Source organism: Seriola aureovittata, chromosome 14 (genome assembly GCF_021018895.1).
Source record: "Seriola aureovittata isolate HTS-2021-v1 ecotype China chromosome 14, ASM2101889v1, whole genome shotgun sequence".
Lineage (NCBI taxonomy): Eukaryota > Metazoa > Chordata > Actinopteri > Carangiformes > Carangidae > Seriola > Seriola aureovittata.
Genome location: NC_079377.1, coordinates 10,144,966 through 10,167,711, shown reverse-complemented (window position 1 = coordinate 10,167,711; position 22,746 = coordinate 10,144,966). Strand labels below are relative to the sequence as shown.

General features: G+C 41.1%; 1 protein-coding gene across 23 annotated transcripts in view; it reads left to right on the top strand.

Moving 5' to 3' along the window:
* The window catches only part of LOC130181242 (neurexin-1a), a 248,404-nt gene extending 225,937 nt beyond the window's left edge, over positions 1-22,467 (top strand). For 16 of the 23 annotated variants that reach the window (XM_056395209.1, XM_056395219.1, XM_056395213.1 and 13 more), the window contains 2 exons: positions 8,383-8,470; positions 20,555-22,467. In XM_056395209.1, coding sequence (XP_056251184.1) covers positions 8,383-8,470; positions 20,555-20,859 — 393 coding nt within the window. In that variant the 3' untranslated portion in view covers positions 20,860-22,467. The remainder of the gene's footprint in view (positions 1-8,382; positions 8,471-20,554) is intronic. The other 7 variants (XM_056395225.1, XM_056395218.1, XM_056395216.1 and 4 more) reach the window with 1 other exon arrangement.
* Positions 22,468-22,746: the final 279 nt, after the last annotated feature.

Below are 22,746 nucleotides of genomic sequence, written 5' to 3'. Positions count from 1 at the left end.
TGCCGACAGATTTCATTTATCTGAGAAGTGTGAAAGCAAGGATAAGGGGGAGGGACAAAGTCAACCATGTAATATACTTCTATGGAGCAGTGTTTATGCATAGGCAAGAGAGAGCAGAAATGAGAGAACAAGAGGGGGGAGCGTAGGAGGTAGATGGAGGCAGATAGTGTCTTATGAATTTCATATTAAGATTTTATCATTTAGAGCATGTACCTAACAGAAGGCATCCAGCCTTCTCCTGTGTAATCTGCTAGAAGCTGTATGCTACATGGCAGCCGCTCAGTGTGCACTCTCTCTGCACTGTGAGGTGACTGCAGGCACTCGTCCATATTGTGTGCACATTATTTATACGTCCGCAGTAATAAATAATAAGCACCATGCTTAATTAGAAATCAAAATACCAACAGATTATCATACGGCGTACAGAATGTCTTGAGTCTTGGGGTTGTGTGAGTGAGCAAATTGGGCACCAGTCACACATGGTTTCCTCTGAGTCAGTGATTGACATGGCGACAGCGTGACGCAGGGAAATGGACTTTGTGTTTCCTCCCACACAGCCAGACAACTTTCCTGGTTACCTTGGCGGCCGAGCCAAAGCATGCACGCCGCGCTAAGTGTTGAATTTGCATTAAGGCCATGCAGATCACTCTCCCTGGAAAATGAGTTGAACGAGGTCCTGAGGGGGGGACTTGAGGAACATCCACAAAGCAGCACAGCGGTGCCTTGAAGCAGCAACATTAAAAGGAGTCCTCACACAGCAGCGTTCTCGGGTCCCAGAGCAGGAGCGCTTTAAGAAGGGGATTGGCATGTGTACATTTTGAAGCAGCTCTGTAATTACCTCATATCCACATCTTCTCATGCAGCACACCTTTACACTCCTCCATTAGCCCCCACCTGTCCCGTTGTATCACTCTCTTAAATGCAGCCTCTCGTTTTACACAGCAGAAGCTTTTCTGGGTCTGTGCGCCAAGCTAGCAGCTGACCTGTCACTGCTCACTCATCCCAAGGCTTATTGTTTTTCTTTTAGACTCGAAATCTGCTGTTTTTTTCTCTGTTCGTCTCCTTTACTTTAGTTCCACAAAGAGAAATTTATGAACACATTCCTACAGCCTTTACACACCTCAGTAATAACAAAATCCAATGCTCTTTTGCAGACATACACATTAACAAACAACTGATTCTGTGCAGATTGAATGCACCAGACTGTTGAGGTGTAACAGAGATAATCAAACACAAGGTATTTTCTGTATACTCCGTTCCTACTGAATGCATTTTAGTCCTAATTTTGAATGGAATCTGTAGTTCAGGCTCTAACGCAAATGTCATTACCAGTCGGCTCGGCATGTGTGTGTTTCCACGATGCGCGCTGTGGGTGTACCAGGTGTGTGAGGCTGCCTCCCAGCACCTCGTTAGACTGTCTGGGGTGCAGTGACTTAAGCCTCAAGGAAGATGTATGGCAAGACAGGAACATGTGGGTACCAGGGGAGGAGATGGAGAGCCTCAGACCATTCTTTTTTTAATGACACTCTGATACTCAGCCTGAGGTCCAGTTGCAGCAACAGCTGCTTCGTTTTAAATAAAGCAAAGCCTCTCTCCCAAAAGGGACAGTGTCTCATAACTCAGCAAGTGAAAACAGCTGTCCACCACTGCCGGTTTTTACGTTATGGCATACACAAGCCGTCACAACAGGCAAAAGTAGTTGCCAAATATTAAGAGTTAATTATCTTTGAGCTTTTTTTTACGTGAACTCTCCAGTGCTATGAAGACGAGAGAGAGCAGTTTTGTTTATATGAGCATAGTTTCAGTGCTTGAAAGCAATAAGTAGTTCTTGAAAGCTGTTTATCTCAATTGTGACTGTTATTTTTCCAAATGATATACAATGTAGTGATTTATTGATGTGTTTATCATCTCCTTTTTTTTTTTTTTTTTTTTTAATGAAGGCCCAGCATGTGAACATCCAAATAGCTCAAAGTGTGTGATGTTTCTGATCTGCTGTTAAAAACACATATCTTTTTGAATAGCAAAACGTTGCTGTTATGAGAGGACTATATTTTGTATGTAAGCACATAGTGCAGGAGCCATCTGTGCTCAGTGAAACTCTCATTTTGCCGTTGACAACATTTCAGTAACATCTCAGCAACTCTTTTTCCCTGGGAAAAATAATGAAGCACCTGGTCTTGTTTATTGCTCTTTTGCATATATTTTTGGTTTGTTTATTGACTGATGTTTTTTGGCAGTACCTGCTTTGAAGCTTTGTTGATCCATTTGCTGAGAAATGCTGAATCTGAACTAAATCCTCTTCAGCGAGGATACAGTAGAGAACATGTTCGCTTTTACCGAGCCAGTTGTTCCCTATTGTTCAACGCTCCATGCCACAGTCTCAGTGGCAATCTGTTGTGTCACCATGAAGCCTCGCGTCAGAACGTTTTTCTTTAATTGTTAAAAAGCCCTGAGAATCAAGATGTTTTGAACATGATAAGTTTTGAGCATAATACACATGTTGTATATCTAAACCCATTTGTTGCACAGCTGAGCGGTGATAGCGATAATTCCATTCCATTGTCTTCTAGCCTTGCTGAAGTCTGTATCTGCGTGAGTCCATGATGTTGACAGCTTGGCAGACCAGCAGTAGGAAGAGTGTGGGCGAAGGCCAGGCAATACACTGAGCTGAACTCACAGTCTTAGAGGCCCACACGCCTTCATTATTCAGTTGGAATCTATTGAGCATCTGGGACTAAATTATTCATCAACATCGACCTAGTTCCAGGGTGCTAAGTTAGATACTTGGATGTCATCGGGCGTTCTGATAAGAGCTGCTGCTGCTGTGTGATAGCTGCCATGGGTAAATAGAGAGTGTGTGCTCGGATCATAAAGAGTACTATCCACCATTTCGTTGTTATGGACTGTAGTTTTGTATCTTGGGGCTTCTAGGTGTGTGGAGCTCAGTGTAAGAATAGGGAGGCATTCTTCATCCTGTGTCTAACCATGAGCCATTTCTATCTGCTGTCCCACCTCCTCCCTCCCTCCCTCCCTCCTTCGCTGGCACACTAATGATGTGTTGCTGCAAGAGTGAAGCTTAGGACAACAAACTCCTCCCAATTAGTCTGTGCAGGCTACAACTCCGGTCAGATCTGGACACTAGCAGGCCACTATCAGTGAAAATCAGCGCCAGCATGAGAAATAATGGCACACGGTCTGAGCAGGAACATACACAGAATACTGATGCCTCTGCTTTTAGGGGCATTCGGAGCTTTGGCTTCAAGTGCTGTTGCCAATTACAGACAAGATATAAATAACATTTTCATCTATAGCATTGGCTTAAAGTGGAGTCTTGAGTATACCCTTGATATGATTTATCCAGGATTATTATGAGAAAATGGGGGGAAAAAAAGTAACATGAAGGTTGTGCCAAGAACAATATGAACAACCTTGTAGCTGTCAGAGATTTTTCTCACTTTGCACTGATATTATTCCCCGTGTCCTGTGTTTGTTCTGACTTCTGAGTTACAAAGGCTAATTATATTTAGAAAGGCTAAAGTATATTCTCTGTTCATTTAGCCCTCCTGGTTAAATAAAACAAAAATATAGAAAAGAATGCATTCTTTTTTTTTTATGTTTACAAAATGTTCAAGCTATGATTATAACTGGTGGAGCAATACCCTTGGCACTTTCAAATATTTTAATTAGTAGCTAATTAGTAGTTAATTGCCTGATATTTCAGCAAACACAATCCATCTGTAAGTGAAATACATATTCCACATTATGCTGCTGAACATCCTGAGATCCCTTTTTCATACAAAGTGATTAAGATACTAAAACCTCTGTTGGTAGAAAATGTGGTATTAGAATAAAAGATAATCATGGTATTAGAATAAAAGCTAATTATTAAAAACACACATAGAAAATAAATGTGCAGTTTTATGTTTTTTTTTTTTTTTTACATTTGATGAATATTCTCGGGTGGAGAGACTTTCACGCACTCCGCCTCTGGTATCAGTGATTTCTTCCTTGCATGGCCTTGTCTGAAAATAGTGACAGCCCGTGGGGGACAGTTATTCAGTCGGACGCTTAGATCTAATGGGCTCTGTACAGTGTAAGCATATGGGTCATGGGCATGAAGGATCAGACATAGTGAGGCAAAATCTGCGTGCAGTTTAGCAGATGAAGAGGAAGGCTTTTTATGACTGATGATTGTGTGCAGTTGAACCATATTCTCTTTGATTTTTCAATCAAGCCACAATTTACTGGCTGATAACAGCACTGCTCAAAAAGTATTGGGCTTTACACCATTTACACCAGATCTTAATTGAGACATTGAGTAAAAAAAAAAAATCAATTTTCTTATTGTCACTGATCAGCAATATAGCGGGAGAAAGAGCTTTGCGAAACAAGAGCTTATATTGGACAAAAACATGGCGTACTAAGGTGAAAAAAAAAAAAAAAAAACAAGCAGAGAGGCAAAAGAAAACAGCAAGCATCCTCAGTGGAATACATTACCAGGACAGTAGAGGCATGCTTCAGATAAACCCTTCAGATGCCTTCAGTGTCCTCCTGACTTTCAGCTCGTCTCCAAAGAGACATGTTGTGTGCCAGAGAGCATTCATCAAATTAGACCAGAGAGAAAACAATGTGAAAACCCCACGGCTCTCCATAGAGACATGCCGACAGGTTATCACAGAGAAGGTTTCTCTTGCTCTCGAGCACCGGGGGCCAGCAGCACACAGCATCCTCCCTGAAGAGCAGCCCCCCCCTCCCCCTTCCTGCCTCTCTCCCTGACTCTCTCCCTGCACAGCCAAGGAATAAGAGGGGAGCACATGCGTTCAGAGAGGGGAGAAGTGTACAAATGTAGTGTACCACTTTAATGCCACCTGCTCCAAACAGCAGTTATTAGAGAGTGGTATTGGACACAGAGTAGTTGAGCATTAACGGGGAGCAGATAAGTGTTTATAGGGTAGTAGATAACCTGGTGTCCAGCAGAATGAGACTCCTGACTAAGTGTTAGCGAGCACATGCGGACCACGGCTTGGCCTGGACATCTCATTAAGGAGGACCATTATCAATCCTCAGAGATCGAAACCAGCATGACAGTGCTAAAGAAAGCACCAGGGCGCCTTTAGGCTGAGTCAGGTTGGAATTTCCTAGTCCACGTCCGCTTTGATGGTTCAATCGGTGCATGAGCCAAGGTCAGTCAATAGCTTTATTTCACTAAAAGATATATTGAGATTCATTTTTCTTGGTGTCTTTATATATTCTGTGGATCTCCCTTGACACCTTAAGTATGTGACACGACTGTACACCGTGAACGTTTTCATATCTTTGTATGAACACTAAAAGCAGGTTTCTTTCTACAGCGTCTTTTTTTTTTTTCTTCTTTCTTCTACTCTTTGTGTGTTTCATACTCGCAAACTGTCTCCCCAGGTTTTCTCAGTGCATCTCACAGGAGTGTGCTCTCTAGCTGCTCTGAGCAGAGGCAGATAAATGAGCTGTGCTGTAGGTTCACCATGGCTTCAGCACTTTACCGCTAGATTAATGATGCTTTGCAAGCCCCGAGCTTTTGCTTTTAGCATTTTAGAAGTACCTTCATAAAATGAACTACAGGTACATCTTGTTTATACGCTTATCTATTGGAGCATCTTTCCTGTGGGCATGATGCTTCTCGCGTGAGTAACCCTAACTCTTCTGAGGTAATGAACCCTCCTTAAAACGTACTGTATTCTTGGAAATTTTCATAAATGAGAAAACGTACTTTTTATTTCCGACTCAAAATTACTGCAGTTTCAAAATCCTCACATGCATATCCTCGTTTTTGTTTTTTTGTTTTTTTTTATTTAGGATATCTCCCTTAGTAAAAGATCTCTGTTTTCTGACGTCCGACCCAAGCTACCTGTCAGTTTTCATCACAGTGGCTAAATTGCATGGTAAGCCCGTCACATAGCCCACATTGAATCGTCACGGGTGAAAAAGAAGCCAAGCGTTGGAGGAGGACACCATGAATTGGTAATGTTATTGGATTTCAACCAGGTCATGACCACATCAAAATGTTGACCTACAAACTAATCCTGGAAGGCAGACTGATGCCCAGTAACATGTGAATTCATTTTGGTGTTGATTCAGAGGCTTACACCCGCCACACACACACAGGATTCATTTAGAAGTGTAGCATAGGGTTGATATTTTGATAAGATGAAAGAAGGATTGGACTCTGAGGTGACTTTCGGGCACAATTGAGCTGCATTTACACAGATCCACACACAGCCTTTGCCCTTGGAGGGTGAAATGAGTGTGACATTATTTTATGGCATTGTTATGAACATATATATCATGCTAGCCGGTCTCAATCAAGGTGCAATCCTCGATCATTCACTCCTTACAGTTATTGGTATTGCTCTATAATTTATTCTTTTTAAAGGTCAGACCTGATGGTGGAATTTCATAAACTCAAACTACACATTCATATTTTCTCGTATCTTTACAGCCAAATAAAAAAAATAGACAACTTGTACATTTATCTCATAAGCAGCTGCACTCGGCGTCTATACCTTTTTAATTAGAAAATCAAAGATTCTCTTGTAACTAGACAATCTAATTTCCATATCCATTATTGGATTGGAGTTGTAGCTTTCTGGCCTGAATGAAGGGACAGAAACATCTAAATGTGAACGGGCATATACCTCCGCTCGGGTTATTCTACGGGGAGTTAACCTACATCTACTACACCCACATCACATTGCTTCCTCTTCTCCTCTTGCAAATAAATTTGAAGGACAGAGTTGAAGGGAGAGAGAGCGATGTGAAAGATAGAGAGAGGGAGAGAATGAGAGCGGTAAGGTGTGAGGGAGAGAGAGGGAGTATTGATTCCTTGATTCCCGTACCAGGAGCAGTGAGCGCAGTGTCAAGATCTCCCGCCAGGAAAAACAAATCACAAGGCTGAAGTGATGGATGTGGCACTCCAGGATCCGGCGGTTTTGCCATCTGGATGGCCGACACTGTATATCAGCCTCATGCACAGCAAATTAAATTTACATTTGGACGGCTTCCCCGGGCCTCACCCGGCACAGATGCACCAAAAACAGCCCTCCACCACAACTCCCTTAATGGGTTTGATCTATCATTTTCAGGTCTATTATGTAAAGATGATGTTGGTCCGTGTTCAGAATGTCAAAATGATTTTACAGTCACAATAAAATCGCATTAGGTGCAGCCAAATGGATGTTAAGCAAAATGACATCACCTTTAATTTCCTTAAGATGAGTCAATACTAATCCAACTTGCAGAAATGTTTTGATGCACAGTCAAAGTCAGTAATAGAACAAATTCAATAAAAGCCGAAGTCCATCTTCATTTTTGGTACCTAATGCATTTCTTACCCCTTTCTCTTTTTTCATTATGTGGCTGTCATTCGTCAGAGTATGAGACGTTTAAGTACAATAAGTTTTGTCAAGCATGTATTTGGGGATTTAGAAATATTAGCACAAAACAGATAAGTAGAGGTGCAAGGCTAAATGTATAGCAGCAGGTTATTGTGCTTAGCAGAGCTCCATAACTGAAAATCTAACCCGGCCCTGAAGAGGCTGCCATGCTTAAATGAAATGACCTTTAACGCAGAGCTGATCAAATGGCCTGAAGCAAGACTATAAAAGAACATTGCAGTATAATGTTTTACAGTGTGCTTTTTTTTCTGGTCTTATGTTTGCCCTTTCCCATTTTCCAAGGGGGTAAAATGTATCGTGGTTGGCAGGTGAGGAAGTGCATTGAAAAAAAGTCTGAAATTAATTTGGTATTGGAGTAGATGTGGCAGCAAAATAATGAAGGACCTCTATATGTGCCACGATATTGTTTTGTTTTCTTGTACGCTTGTTTTGTGAAAGAGATACTGAATCACATTGAAAGAAATAACATAAAATATTGATTTAAACCTCTGCTGCTCTGCCCTTTGTTTTCCAGTCTCTCTTTTTTTTTTTTTTTTTTTTAAGCGTTCATGGCGGGTTGTCCTCCAAATGTCAGAGGTGTTTTGTGATGGCTCTTAACAATCCCTTGAAGGGCTATGCAAAGCCACACACTGCAGCACAAATTGAGCATGCGAGTTGACAATTGTGCTGTGAACTTTAGCCTCCACTGTTCCTCAATAATCAGATCTCATTTCTGTAAGTATAGTGTTGCCTGGAAAGCAGTGTAGCAGCTGCCACGGCGCCAGGCAGCGTGTGACCGTGTTGACAGATAAATCCAGCAGCCAAACAGTGTAGCTGTCTGGATTCACATCTCATCTGCCCCGCTCTCCTTAACCTAACCCTCTGGAAACACCGCTCTTCTATATCTTACCCCACTGATGCAGCTGAGTATTTCATGCCCTCACCACTCCGCTCTGTGACTCTCTCTTTTCAGACAACCGACGACTTGCTGGTGGCATCAGCTGAGTGTCCGAGCGATGATGAGGACATTGATCCCTGTGAGCCGAGCTCAGGTGGGTTAGGTTAGTCATCTCTTTTTATTCTACTTCTCTCTGGGTGTCTCAGTGTGTCTCTGTGTGTCATAGTCCACCCCCACCAAGACACTCTAGGCTAACACACACAGTGTTTAAATGAGCAGATTGGAGTTTTAGTTAAAGCTTGAACACTTCTCAGAGGCAGAGTTGCTCTTCTTTTGGCTACCGCACACTGCAAGATACAGCAAGCTGGAGGCTGTCCATTAGGTCTGTCTGGGCAGCTTCCATTCTGCCTGGATAAGGTTTTACTGATTCTTATATTTCAGTGTCCAGGAAAGTCAAATATAAGTGCAGTAAAAATTTTACAATCATTTATGGCTTCACGGTCTTTTAATATAAGCAGTTTAGCCAATGAGCTTACATGGAAATTAGTTTGGGAAATATGCTTATTCACGTTTTTTGCTACAAGTTCAGTAAGATTAATACCACTGTCACATCAGTCTGTGACAAATGAAACAGCTAGCCTGTGTCGATACAAAGCTAACAAAAAACCCCTACCAATGGTACTTCTAAAAGTCACTAATTAACATGTTAATTACTTTATTTAATTCACACTAAAGCTGAATATAATAGCAACAGTTGGGGTGTTTATTTCTGAGCTAGATGGAGTGGCTTCCCTATTAACAAGCAAAGCTAATCTAACTAGCTGCTGGTTCTAGCTTTATATTTACTATTTAAATATGAGAGTGGTATCTATCTTGTCGTCTAACTCGTTCTTAAAACTATTTTTTAATGTGACAAATTGCATTTTATCTGCTTTGTAGCTTCTTGCTCTCTATTTTTAACTAGATAGAAAATCCTTAGAACTGTTGTTCTTTGGCTTCCATCCATCGAGATTTAACTCACTCAACACAGCTTTTTTTTTTTTTTTTTTTTCAGAACACCATCTCTGAGAATTTCATGCATAACTAAAACTTCAAACTGCAGTATTACTACTGGCGTTTTGTATGTGTGTGCAGTTGTTATTAATGTGTTTTAATTGTGCACCTCTTCATCTTCATCGGCTCATGGCATTTGTTAAAGTGCAAACAAGTGTGCTCTCAGAAAGAGAGAGAACAACGCACAGTTGTAATAATCAGACCCACATGACTCCAACACATGATATCAAGGAGGGTAAACCCAGAGAGGAGTGTGTGAAGGCTGATGTTTACACACGTGTGTGTGTAAAGGGTCCCCACTGGTGTTAATTAAGTTCTACAGTGAGCAGTGGGAGTTCCACGATAGCTGCACCTAACAGGAGTTTTTATGATCGCGGCACATATCAGTTGTTTCTCTTCATAAAACAGACTATTCTTGGTCTACAAGTTTTAACTGTGTGTTCAAACCTTCCTGATAAATTCAAAAAAATTCATAAAAAGAAGCACCACCACCCCATCCCACACGAGTGTTTGAAAATGCTGCTGTTTTTATCATCTTTGACAAATTAAGATTATAAATCTGTTTGTTCCCTGCGATGCCGCCAAACTTGTAATCTCTTACCTTGTCGCACAGGGAAGGCAATTATATCTAACCCTAGTGCCCGTCCATTGATAAAATGATTTTCAAATGGATTCTGACTTGATGAGAAGCATAGAGAACAATTAAGTCCAGACCCAAGGCCCCCCACTCCATCTAGATTTGCTATCGATCAGTATGTGGTCATAAAACCTCCACTAAATTAATGTCTGCCCCACAGCATAGACGATCAACTTTCTAGTCTGTCTCTCTTCCTGTTCCTCTGGCCGTCCACCGGCCAAGATTAGCTTCTGCCACACTCGCTCTCCTCCTATAACTCTCATACTGCACGTTAGAGTGATATTCCCATTGGGCAGCATCACAATAGGTACTTCCAATGTACATCTGCTAACTCTGTCAAATACCATACACGGGAGATTGGTGCGCGCCCTGATTCACGCCAACAGCTTGCATTATGATATTTTTTGACAAGGGCATCTGCCAAAACATCAGTCGCGAACTGTGTGATGCTCAGGGATGCACAGTCCCAGAGCAGAGTATCCCTCTCCTTCTGTGATCACTGAAGGGGATTTGACACCAGAGCTGCTGGCTCCCAGGGTGGCAGCTGTCTAACACCGCATCCTGATTAATATCTACATTCAGAACAATTCACACGCTCTGCCAAGCACTCGCCACATCTCAGACATTGTTGCTGTGCGTTAAGAACCGGATCCACTGTTTCCCATTAAGGCCTTCTTTCTCATATTACTGTCCAGCCAACTCCCTTTTAATGACACCGATGATATATCATTTTTCATGCAACACCTTGACAGTCTGCTCAGTCTGCCAACTCCAAAGCAGAGGGCCAGATGTGTAAACCTTTGATACCTCTCTCTCTTGCGCTCAGGCTTCACGGTACGTGTATACAGTCGCATAATGTTGGTGTATAAGAGATCCCAAGAGGTGAGCTTTGAAACACACTATTATTGGAGCTATCTATGGCCCAAGGTCAGCTCTACATCATCCCCTATATCACTGGAGTCTCGCCCCACAGCAGTTCCTATCAGCCGTTGAGTGACATCAATCGGGTAAACTTACTTATTGCCATGCTTTATTTCTCTTACCTCCGGAAACCATGGAAAGCCAGAGGTACCAGCAGAGCTTATCACCCGGCAGGACTCAGATTAGATCATACTGCAGCAAATTGAATCCTCCCCCCTGGTTCAGGAAACCACAAAGGAATACACAGGCCCATGATGCTGCAACACATCTGATCTGTAATAGGAGGCAGGTTCAGGGCATGTGCATATACTCAGCAGCTGAATATCACTGTGTGGACGATTACAGGGGCATTAACGTACCTATGTTTTCTATGGCCATTGTGGAAATTGTTCAGCAAAGCAAGATAAAATGTAACTAAAGATAAATCTGCATAATAACCTATGGTGACTTTAGGGGTATTTCTGAAATACTGTATAAATCCTGGCATTTAGCTTTAAAGAGCCTTGCATTTTCCACAAGAAAAAGAAAAGAAAGGGGATTTTTCATTTAAAGGCCAGTATGAAGTGTTGGGCCAATCATCTGGAGAAAATACGAATGTGGTACTCGGTTGTGTATCCCGTTGAACAGTCTATTGAGATGTCGGCTGGTGCTGATTTTCAAGTACCAACCTCAGGTTTCCTGGTGAAAGTTAATGGAACAGGTTGTTGCGGAGCTGCATGGGGTAAGATGGAGCGGATGTCTCTTACCTACCTGCTACATTTCATGGGCGTCATGTGGGCTGTTGATGGAGGGCAGCTGCTGCACAGTGATCCATATCCAAGGTTACCTCCTGCAACTGCCTTTGTTCCTCATCATTCGGTTTTCATCCTCTGAGCGTTCCTGCTTATGCTGTTAGTCTTCCTTATTTGTTCAAATTAGTCTAATCCTCATCACCAAATCTGATTGAGTCTTTAATCCTTGACTCATAAGGAATAAAAAAGAAAGAGTGTTGGGTAAATGCTCTAAATATAAAACATTTTATTTAAATGGAAATGGGCAGTGAAGTGACCAGAATATGATAGCAAAGGTTCAAAATTTTAGTTCTAACTGATGTCACAGTAATACATTTTTCTTTTCTTTTCTTTTCTTTTCTTTTCTTTTTTTTTTTTCAAGAAATACTTATTGTACCACACCAGAATGATACTCCCAAAAGTGTTATTGTAGAACAAAGCCCGTCGTGCATCATGCTGAAAAGATTAAGGAGAGCATAAGGGAGTGTTTCTCCAGAATGCACAATGATTCTCCTCTGAACTTAAAATTCTCTGATCTTAGCCTCTCGTGTTTTTCTTCTGTAGCGTAGCGTTCACAGAAGCAGAGCGATATATCCTAACATAACATCGGATGCATCAGCCGGATGTTTGTCTTTTCTATGTTTACAACTTTACCTTTTCCACCATCATTAATTATGCAACGTGCAGTCATGCGAAATGTGATTTGTGTGGAGAAAAAAAAAAAACCTCCTTGTCAGTTATACGTACACACCAGAAGCTTCAGTGAGAGTTCTGCTGTATGCAGCCTTCTACATTTCACAAATAATCTCTTAGTGATTTTATTCTCAGCTCCAGTAGCCCTTCACCGTGGATTGCCCATAGGCGGGTTAAGGTTAATCATCTCTAGTTGCCGCTTTTCTCTATGGTCTCTCATCTTTTCTATCCTGAAGCATTCCGCGGTGACATTAGCAGCTACTAATGTGTTTGACATTTGTTTTAATAGATTTAATTTATGGGTGGGGAAACAATACACAGAGTAAAGCAATAAATCAAACGGCAAATGAATACTCTCTTTAACCCGATGGCTACGGCTGGAATGCACCCAGCCAGGAGGACAAAAAAAATTAAAGTAAATTATTGTTTTAAAAGTAGCTGTGAGATTAATGAAACATTAAGAGCACTGCGCTGGCTTAAGAGGTCACTGCCCACATTTAATAGGTTATTCAATCATACCCAGCTGGAACTCTGCGTGTGTTCGTTCCTTCCTTTGCTGAACACAGTGGCATGCACCTTGCATGCCAACAGACTGCTGCTAGCAGAGATGGCTCAACAAATGAGAAACCCCTCAGAAGACTGGATGCCTATTGAATGTGATCAGAGCTCATGCCCATCAAAACGCACACTGATGATGACCTTCAAGCGTCGTGCAAAACGCGTCGCCGTGGCTTTTGCATAGTTTGCCAATTTATGCCGACAATCTTTTTTGGAATTTTGCCTTTTTTGTTTTTCTGCACTCTTTCAGTGAGGATTATGCCGTCCAAGTCTTCTTTCTACATCCTATTTTAAATGAAGTGTGTTCTGAGAGAAAACAGGATTTCACGCTCACTGTCAGTCTTTCTCTCTACTGATCCCACCATATTTATATTTTCAATTATTTTTATTTTTCTACCACACATCTTTTGGGTGTGCTGACATTGATGCTAACACAATGTGTCTGTTTATAAGTCTAAGTAGGGCATGAAAGGCTTTGCTTTTACCCCAAGAAGAGAAAAGAAGCCATACTGAAGGTCAGTTATGATAACAGCATAAGTGAGTTAGGGCTAATATTAGCAATGACCAATCAACAAATGCTTTCTATTAAAATGTGTAATTTTTCTGAACTGACCTCTCCATCTAGCAACAGTATGAAACACCTCTGATATAACATTTAATATTTATCATATAATATTGGCCATTATGTTGTTCAGAGGACAAGAAATAGTCTCCAGTAAAAGAAAAACAGGAGCTTTTACAAAATAAAATAATTGGGTGGTTGTTATATGTGCTAAAATCAAACTTTTAAGAGGTTCAATTTCTCTCCAAGTATGATGAGCATGAAAAAAAAGTAGTGACTCAAATTGATACAAAAAAATTGTCAAACAATTTAAATAACACACAGTGCGAGTCTGTAGATAGATCAAATGATCTACTCTGAGCTTTTCTGTGATCTTGTCAACACAATGGAAAGCTCCTGTGCAGCTATATAGACCCTCTCTAAAAATATAGACCCCAAGAACGAGTCCTTAGGAATTTAATCAAGAGATGAACTCGGGACTTGTGGCGTTCAAGCCGAGTAAGCTTGGTCCTCTTCTTTCATCTCACCTCTTTTGAGTGGAACCCCTCTGGGCAAAGGCTTAAACTGCACCATACCTTTTACTGGGCTAAATCAAACACCTTTTAATAATTCTCACTTGGACCTCATTTCATGCTCACTCAGCTCTCTGTTCATCATCCACCATCAGCATGAGCAGAGCCACTTCAGACCCACACATGCGTGCTGTCATCAGGCATACTGCCAGCATGTCACAAGTACAGGATGGCTTGCATCGCTTCTTGAGGACACTCAGATAATTAAAGAGGGAAGAGGGATTTAATAAGTGTTTTGGCTCTGCTGCAGTTGATACAGTGACCTGTCTGCAGACTGATCCCCAGCTATATAACGGCTCTGACAGCTTGTGATTATGGCTGGATATGTGCAGTAAGAAGATGGTATAACACTAATCTGGCTGAATAACAGCAATGTGTCACTGAGCATGCCAACTAAGCCTGGATCGCTCTGAAGGCATCCAACAGCCACACCTCCATGCTCTCAAGAGATGCACGATGCACTGCTCGTGTTTGTCAGCTGCGGCAGGTTTTCAGGGACCGATCACACAAAAACCTCCTTTTATTGACTTCCTACTAAAAATAACTTCTGTCTTTGAATTATTTTTGGTAAACTCGTCGTCACCATAGTGCATCCATTTGCTAAAAAGCATTGTCCATGTGTGCATTGCGCAACTCTCAACCCATTACCACCACCCGTTAATGAAAGGTCAAGCCCGCCCTGTCCATTCAATATATCCTAAGTAGTCCTGGTTGCTCCATTACCTCTCAACAAGCCTCACGCGCACCTGAAGTAACCCCCCAGCTCCACTTTCCATGTTTTCCTTCATCCGTGGCCCTCGTCAACCTGTTCACCCTGTTACAAATTACCAAACAAATGAACCTTCTCGCTGGAGACAAATGAGGAAAAATAGTCTTTGAAGAGGACCATTTATTCAAATCCCGCCTGACAGTGTGGAATCTCTGATCCCATTCCTCTCCTTGAGAGCACATGAACATGGACACAAAAAAAGAAGTCAGGCAAAAAAAAAAAAAAAAAAAGCTTTGCACATGCTTTTAAATGACAAGTTCCATTGCACCACCAGCGCTAATATCTCCGTGAGGCGAGCTCACGCATCCTCTACTGAATCCAGGTAGAATTAAGAGAAAAGATGCTATCAAATAAACCCTGGAGTAACCAGAACGCTGAAGCCAAACCAATCTCAGTGTTCATGTTATTACACTCTTCACTGCCTCTTTGTATGGCAAATGAGATTCGTGGCCAGGCTTTTTCATTTTCTACACTAACATTTATGGATAAGGGTCATATATAAGATCACCGACTGTATACTTCTTTGTTTACGGTTTTCCTTCTGAATCTCTTCCAGAAGAATCTCAGAAAGGCTTGGTGAAAGCAAATGATTTGTGACTAAATGACTGAAACATTAACTGTTGTCCTTGTGAATAAAACAGCAAGGACTTTATGATGGTCTGGATGTGATAGTGTAATTTAAGCCTCGCTCTGGGATGAGATGGAGGGGAGAAAGTTATTCTGGCAGCTTTAACACAACTGCAATCCTTCAAAAGTTAACCCCCCTGAGTTTACCTCTATCGCTTCACAAGTGCACCCCCGCTATGCCGCTGTGAAGCTAGGCGCCACTTTAAGGTCATTTTCCCCATGTCTAATTTTACCGTTGGGTACGCTCGAGTAGAGCGTATAAGAGCAGCCATCATTTTAAACACTTGTTTCAGGCGCTATTTCTCTCTCAGTTTATGTGCCTTCATTCTGGGGTGATGGAGTGCTAATGAACAGACAGGCAGATGCATTTTGAGGTCTGAGGTCTTATGAGGCTTTCTCGAAGGCCTCGTGTCTGTCATATTACTTTGCCTGAGCCCAGCCTGTGGGAGAGGGTGCACAGTCAACCTCATGGGCAACAAATGAACCGCATCATCAAGTGTATCAGGTAATCTAAGGGACCACGAAAGATCTCTGCCTGCCATCAGGTGGCTGTTTGATAGACACTGCTGGGACTAAAATGCAAACTAATGAGCTGTAATGAATGCTAATCTTTTTGGACAAAACATGGCTGTGTCAGCACTGCACTAACCGCAGTGTTAATCCTTTAAGTAGTGGTCACGACTCAGTGTTCTTTGTCAAGATATTAAATTGGATTTTGCAGGAAAAGATTGGAAATTTGGCTGAAATCTTTCTGTGTAAATATAAAATTAAATGCATCACACAGCCTTAGACTTATTTTACTTTTTTTTTTACTTTTCTCCAGTAAAATTGTGGTCAGTTGATTGAGGGTCTCCTAAGTCTCTGTGTGAACGGAGCCTATGGGGAGCCAATCAACAGTTCCAGGCAAGAGGAAATAACAAAACCCAGAGCTGGAGGTGTGAGATCGCTGAAGGAGGAACAGCTCACCATGGTACTGTTATCACATGACTCGCCCCTTATATAGCAGACTGAGGCCACCTGCCTCCAGAACTCTGTCACCTCACTTTAGGAGCTAGCCAAGACCTCGAATACAACCCTCAAGTGCCACATCCAGAGCTCCCTCCTCCATCAACCTGCTATGTTATCTACACTTTCAACTTTTTGACCCCGAACAAAGGATAGATAGCAAATATGAAGGTAACTCACCGTTAATGCCCGCACAGTGGCTTGCTAGGGAAGAGCCGTGTCAACCAGTGGCTTTTGCCTACAAGGCGAGAGCATTCTTCACACCTGTCTGCAAGGATAAGTGGGCTTGTCACAAGCAGAGCTAATCTGTTGCAACGCTCAGTCACACTCAATCCCCCAGTGGTACTCTGCGCTTGTCCTTGAATGTCTGCTGGCATTGGAAGCATACTTGGACCGCTGATCAGTCTAACCACGGTGGAAAACATGTCAGTGAGTGGCTGCAGCATCTCCTCTCCTGGCAGACAGCTTACAGAACTTTTTTCCCTTTGCATGCCCTTTAGTCCGAGATCTACCTGAAGCAGCTGCATGTGCCACGTGTGTGGGTCATTAGCCAATATTACGCCGTTCAGAGCAATGTTTGTCCGAACATTAAGCTGTCACTCAAGAAGAGAGATGAATGCAATCAAAATTTTTTCATCTCTAAAACCATCAACACTGAGTGACACACGAGAGAGAACCCTGGAGAGAGCAATCACAGACATAAGGACTGCGGTATTGTAACTTGGACAGTATTCAGAATATGAAGTGGGTGTGCTGATGTGCACTCACTCCCCTATTCATTGGTGGAAATGATCCCCAACAGTGCAGCATGCTCTCAGTGTTATCGAACATTTAAATGTATGTATTGTGTAAACACTGGAGAGTAACAACACAAGAGCTATATTATAATGAAAAGCTCAAGTAATGCATACTATTTAAATGGGTGCTGTGTAGTTTTAGATTTTCAGTGTATTTTTAGTGTCATGCTGGAAATAGCTTCTACCCCTTTAGACTAGCATTGGTTTCCATTCATCCCCATGTGACATCAACATCAAATGGCAGACTCTGGAACCTGGATTAAACAGCAAACATCAAGTCTGCAATTAACTTTGTCAATGACACATTATCTTTGCACAGTATTCAGCTATTTCCATGCTGTATTCCCAAGCAATGACAAAAATTCAGTATTGTTCAGTATGTATGTAGTGTTCACTGCGATAGAGTTTCAAGAATTTGCTAATGTTACAATATGCCAAATAAATGAGTAAAAGCCAATGGAGGAAATTGGAAATTGCATTCAAAAATTTAAAACAAAATGGTTAGTGTGATTTGTGGTAAACAGGAAAATAGGAAATAGCAAAATCATTGGCATGGTGCTTTAAATTGGAATTGTAATCTGAAGGACAGGCACACCTTCACGCCTTCACTGAAAAATCCCAGAAAAGTTTGTTGCATTTATTTTGTGCTTGTTCGACATTGGGAAATCGCTACAAACGCAGTATCGAGGATAGGCTGTGCAATATCATCTTATTAATTCTGTCTGTCCTTCATGGACCAGGAAGAAATGACCCTCTTATATAATGAGAACAAGAACTGCCCTCTTTACTCATGCTCAGAGAAGTTAGTCTGTCATAAAATAAGCATGTGACAAGATGAGACAAGGTGATTATGATGAACTTCAATAACCGCAAAATTTTGTTTTTCATGTATTTTCCTTTTGATGTTAGATAGGATATAGAGTTATTCTGGACCGTGGATACGAGGTTCTAGCTTAGGAAGAGAGTTACTCATGTGGAAATGTTACTCTGACTGGCCGAGATCAAAGGATGGAATAATGAAGAGACAATGTCGTGGTTCCTGTTTTAGAGCGAAATTCCTTTTTAAAACTGATATCAAAGCTTAAGAATGCAATTATTTTCTAAAACCAAAATGCTCTCGAAAAAAGAAGTGAGAAAAGTGGGACAGCAAAATGGGGCATAAGGGATGGCACATGTGGAATGAATTCCAATAACTATCAAATACCCATTTTATTGGAATATAAAAATGTTGACACCTTGTAGTTGTAAATGTGAAGTCATGACTTGCTCACATGAATATTCATATGAACATCGTAGTTACTAATAATGCACTGTATATGCCCTAAATTTCAGTATATAATGTGTGTTCATTAAACGGGTTCTCTGTGTGCTGGGGAGTATAGCATCCCCAGTTAAATGACACTTCAACTGACGGTTCATAAAAGTTTTAATGTTGTACTAAATACACAGCGCTGTAGCTCCTTGAAGACACTGTAAGAGCTAACGAAAGAAAATAGCAATTAAAATAATATCCATCTTTTTTAATATCCTCACAGATTATAGCACTGTAGCCTTGTAATCTTCCAACAGTATTTACCCACAAACTTTAAGGTCTTATACTACAAACCTTAGCCTGAGAATGAAGGACTGCACTCCAGCCATACTGTAAATTACTACTTTTAAGCTTAAGTCAAAATCTCTGACATGTTTAACTTAAAATGAAATGGTCGTTTTTCAGCCACAAATCAAACCAAAACATAACAAAAGAAGGATGTGCTAATGCAGGAATGCGGGATTCCTGTCGCTACTGTATATTCAGAGCATCACTCCATGTGTGTTTCTCAGCACTCTGTGGCAAAGGAAAAGGAGCAAAGAGGAATATTCCAAAGCTTGCTCAATGTCCAGTCAACACAGAGGAAATATTTCTGCCCTACTTCTCAACACAGCTATTTATGTTTCTGTTGTTACTGTTGGTTCGTCCAGTGTAAATGCAAATCGAAGCGTAACATCCTCACGTCAACATAACTATGATCTGGACCCATGCAGCCGTAAATCCCTCAAATATTTTGTGCCACAATCCAGTGGAACCAGATCGAATGCTTTCATTTCCAAATGTTAGCGTTGAGTGTTTGGATTTCACAAACGCAACAAAGAGAGCTTAAGCAGAAATGATGACTGCTACAAAAACACACAGAGAGATGTGCCAAGAGGACTGAATAATATCAGGGGGCTGATGTGTTTTCAGAATATGCTCCATTGAATGGCACCATTTCAGAACAGAAGTGGGGACAGCCTTTGGCAAAATCTGCTGAGTCAATTGAATTGTTTCTTCCTGAAAGATTTATTTTCAGAGACTATGCGATACAGTCACGCTGCTTGGATATATAGTGAATGTTGGAAATGCGGTCGGTTCATTCATGACTGTGCTGTAAAACATGTAATGAGCAGTGAGCTTGTAACTGTGCCTCCCTGTGGATCATTAACACATTAGTCTTCTTGTCAGCTTTCGTCCTCTGAATTCAGCAAATCTCTCTTTTCTGCTGCATCTCACCTTCTTCACTCTGCGAAATATGAACAATTACAGTTCAGCAAGTATCATTAGAATAATGTTCTGCAGAAATTATGATGCTGATAGGCAGTAGATTAGGCAGGTAAAATGGCATGTACTTAAGGCAAAGTCTAAAAAAAAAAATCTCCAGCTCCTACATTTATTGAAAGTCCTAATAGATACTTAAGTTTCTCTAGGGTGCTGCAAGAATGACTGCTTGGCATTTCAAAATGTATTTCTAAGTAACTCTCAAAAGATGTGAAGTATAATCTTTAAGAGTTTTATAAGAAAATCCACTTGGGTTTTTGTGTCTTATTTAACTGTGAGGGTCATTTTTGACAGTTTTAGCTGGCATTTCATGCGCTTGTTAAATAGTTTGAGATTCAGATTCTACTTTTCTGGTGTTCATTTATATATTCGTATTAAGTTAGACAGAAAGAACCTGACTGGGAGCCTCCCTGCTGTGGAATGTCATTTCATATATAATCATTAATGATAGATCTTCTTGGTTTTTGTCTCCACTCATTGTGTAATTGCACGCTTTTCTATAATGCCCATCAGCATCTATTTTTTTTCTGCTTCAACAGAAAGGCATGCTGTCTGTACTATCGTTCAGCTTGAAACTGTGTTATTGATCCACACATTCAGCTAGAAGAAATGCATTACCATAAATCTAGTTTTATTAATAATGATAAAATGTGGAAGACGGTGAAGCTCAGTATGTTTGTGGCAATCATATCTCTGTCTCCCTCACAGCCAATCCCACCGGTTCTGGACCGAAAGGATATCCAGGCACATCGGAGGTCTTCAGGGAGTCCAGCAGCACAACAGGGATGGTGGTTGGCATCGTAGCAGCAGCGGCGCTGTGTATTCTGATCCTGCTCTACGCCATGTACAAGTACCGGAACAGAGACGAAGGTTCGTATCACGTAGACGAGAGCCGCAACTACATCAGCAACTCGGCACAGTCCAACGGCACCGTAGTCAAAGAGAAACCAGTCAACACTGCAAAGACCTCAAGCAAGAACAAGAAGAACAAGGACAAGGAGTACTATGTGTGATTGTCAAACCTCTGGTCTTTGCCAGACCAACTTAGACATTTATCGAAAAGACAAATCAGGACATCAACAAGTGTACAGTATAATAACAAAGATGAACATTATTTAGTCATTTTTCCTAAAAAGACAATGCTCTGAAAAGTAAATATGAAAAATGAAAAAATAACTTTCTTGAGACTCAAGCATTGGAGATAAAAAGAAAAGATATACAGTCTAGAAAGAGAGTGATGGAAAAATGGCTCTGGCAACCAGTTGAAAATGAACTGAGTACATATCTAACATGTCAACCAAACAACATTAACCCATCTGTGACTTGTTTCCTCGGCCAGGACTATGTGATCTAACTCCCTTGTTTCTGGTAAACAGAGGAGCACAGACGCACTTTGCAAAGAGGGGTTCAGCATTGCAAACTTAATGTTTTCATTTACATTGCCTGTGTTTGTGTTGTTGAGACTTTTTCTAGAGAAAATGACACAAAGCATTAAATAAATACATACATAAATACGCCAAATATTTACTGTGGAGGAACAGAAAAAAAAAAATCAGGTGATGGCGAATTCAGAGAGAAAAAAACCCCTGATGGATGTCCGCGGGATCAGCCGAAGTACTCACTGAAGAGGCAGTGATGGCGGGCAAAGACTAACATCTGGCTGACTGAGCCACCGCAGTGCAAAGATGTGAATGGATGGCAGTTTCTCTTGAAAGACTATGGTTAAAAAGAAGAATATGTCCATTGTGCCAGTATGAAATCTGGAGGCCTTCGTTTTCACGTCATGTGAACTCAAAGGAGAGAGTTTCCTCACAGGGCTGAGGACGTCTCAACAGTGATCATTCGGGAGCCATGCACGCAAAATTATCTTATTACAGTACATATGTTTATATACAGTACAACCACATCTATATGTGCTTTCTGGACTGTGACAAGTGGTGTTTTATAGCCTGTTGTATAGATGATGCAAACTATAACTGCTCCTCAACCATTTTGGAATAAAACAACAAAAAAAAAAATGGACAAAAAGAAGACATAAGTGTTATTAAGTGTTGCTAGACATAGAAGATTTTATGACAACATCTGCATTTTTTTTTTTTCAGTTGGATAATTATTTGACTCTCCCCCTGTTTTTACATGTGTTCCTATATAGTTTTTTATACAAATGCCAACCAGAGATACATGATCCCGGACCAGTAGTAGCCAAACCGTTCCCAAAAACTGCACAAGGTGTTAAAAGTGGAGAGGCGTGGCATGAAGACTTGTGTGGATCTTTCAAGGATACTGGTAGAATCACTGCCTTCCTCCTGACTTACGTGAGTGAGAATGAAGACCGAGAATATGAGTGATGATGATGATGGATGATGACAGTGATTAAGATAAATTAACTTGCTGTGTGTGTTTCCAAGTGGTATTATAAGATTGTCCAATGTGTGCTTGGGCTGATGCAAACCCCACCCACCCACCCCCCGCCCCCACCCGGGAGAATAGCTCAAATACGTCTCCATTTCAGCTGTTCTGTGTTTGTTCTGTCATTCTGTCCGTCAATTCTGCTTTCCAGAGACCTGTACTTGGAATGAGTGTGAGGAAAATGACCATGAACTATAAATGATGATTATAAATTCTCTTTGTTTGCTCCTCTTTTATTTGATCTTCAGTGTTTTTTATGTTCAATTGTAACTCTTCTTGTACTCCACGTAAAAATTAATTATAAAAACTAGTTTTGAAAAATCAAATGAATAAAATATTACCTAAGTGAACTTAAACCAGTCTACTGACAAAATGTGTCAGAGCAACATGCAGGTTTTATGATTTTCATTTTTCATCATGCAGACACCCTTTTCATTAAAAGAGTACTCCGCTGATTTAACATTGCACGACTCGCGATGGAAACTTTAAAG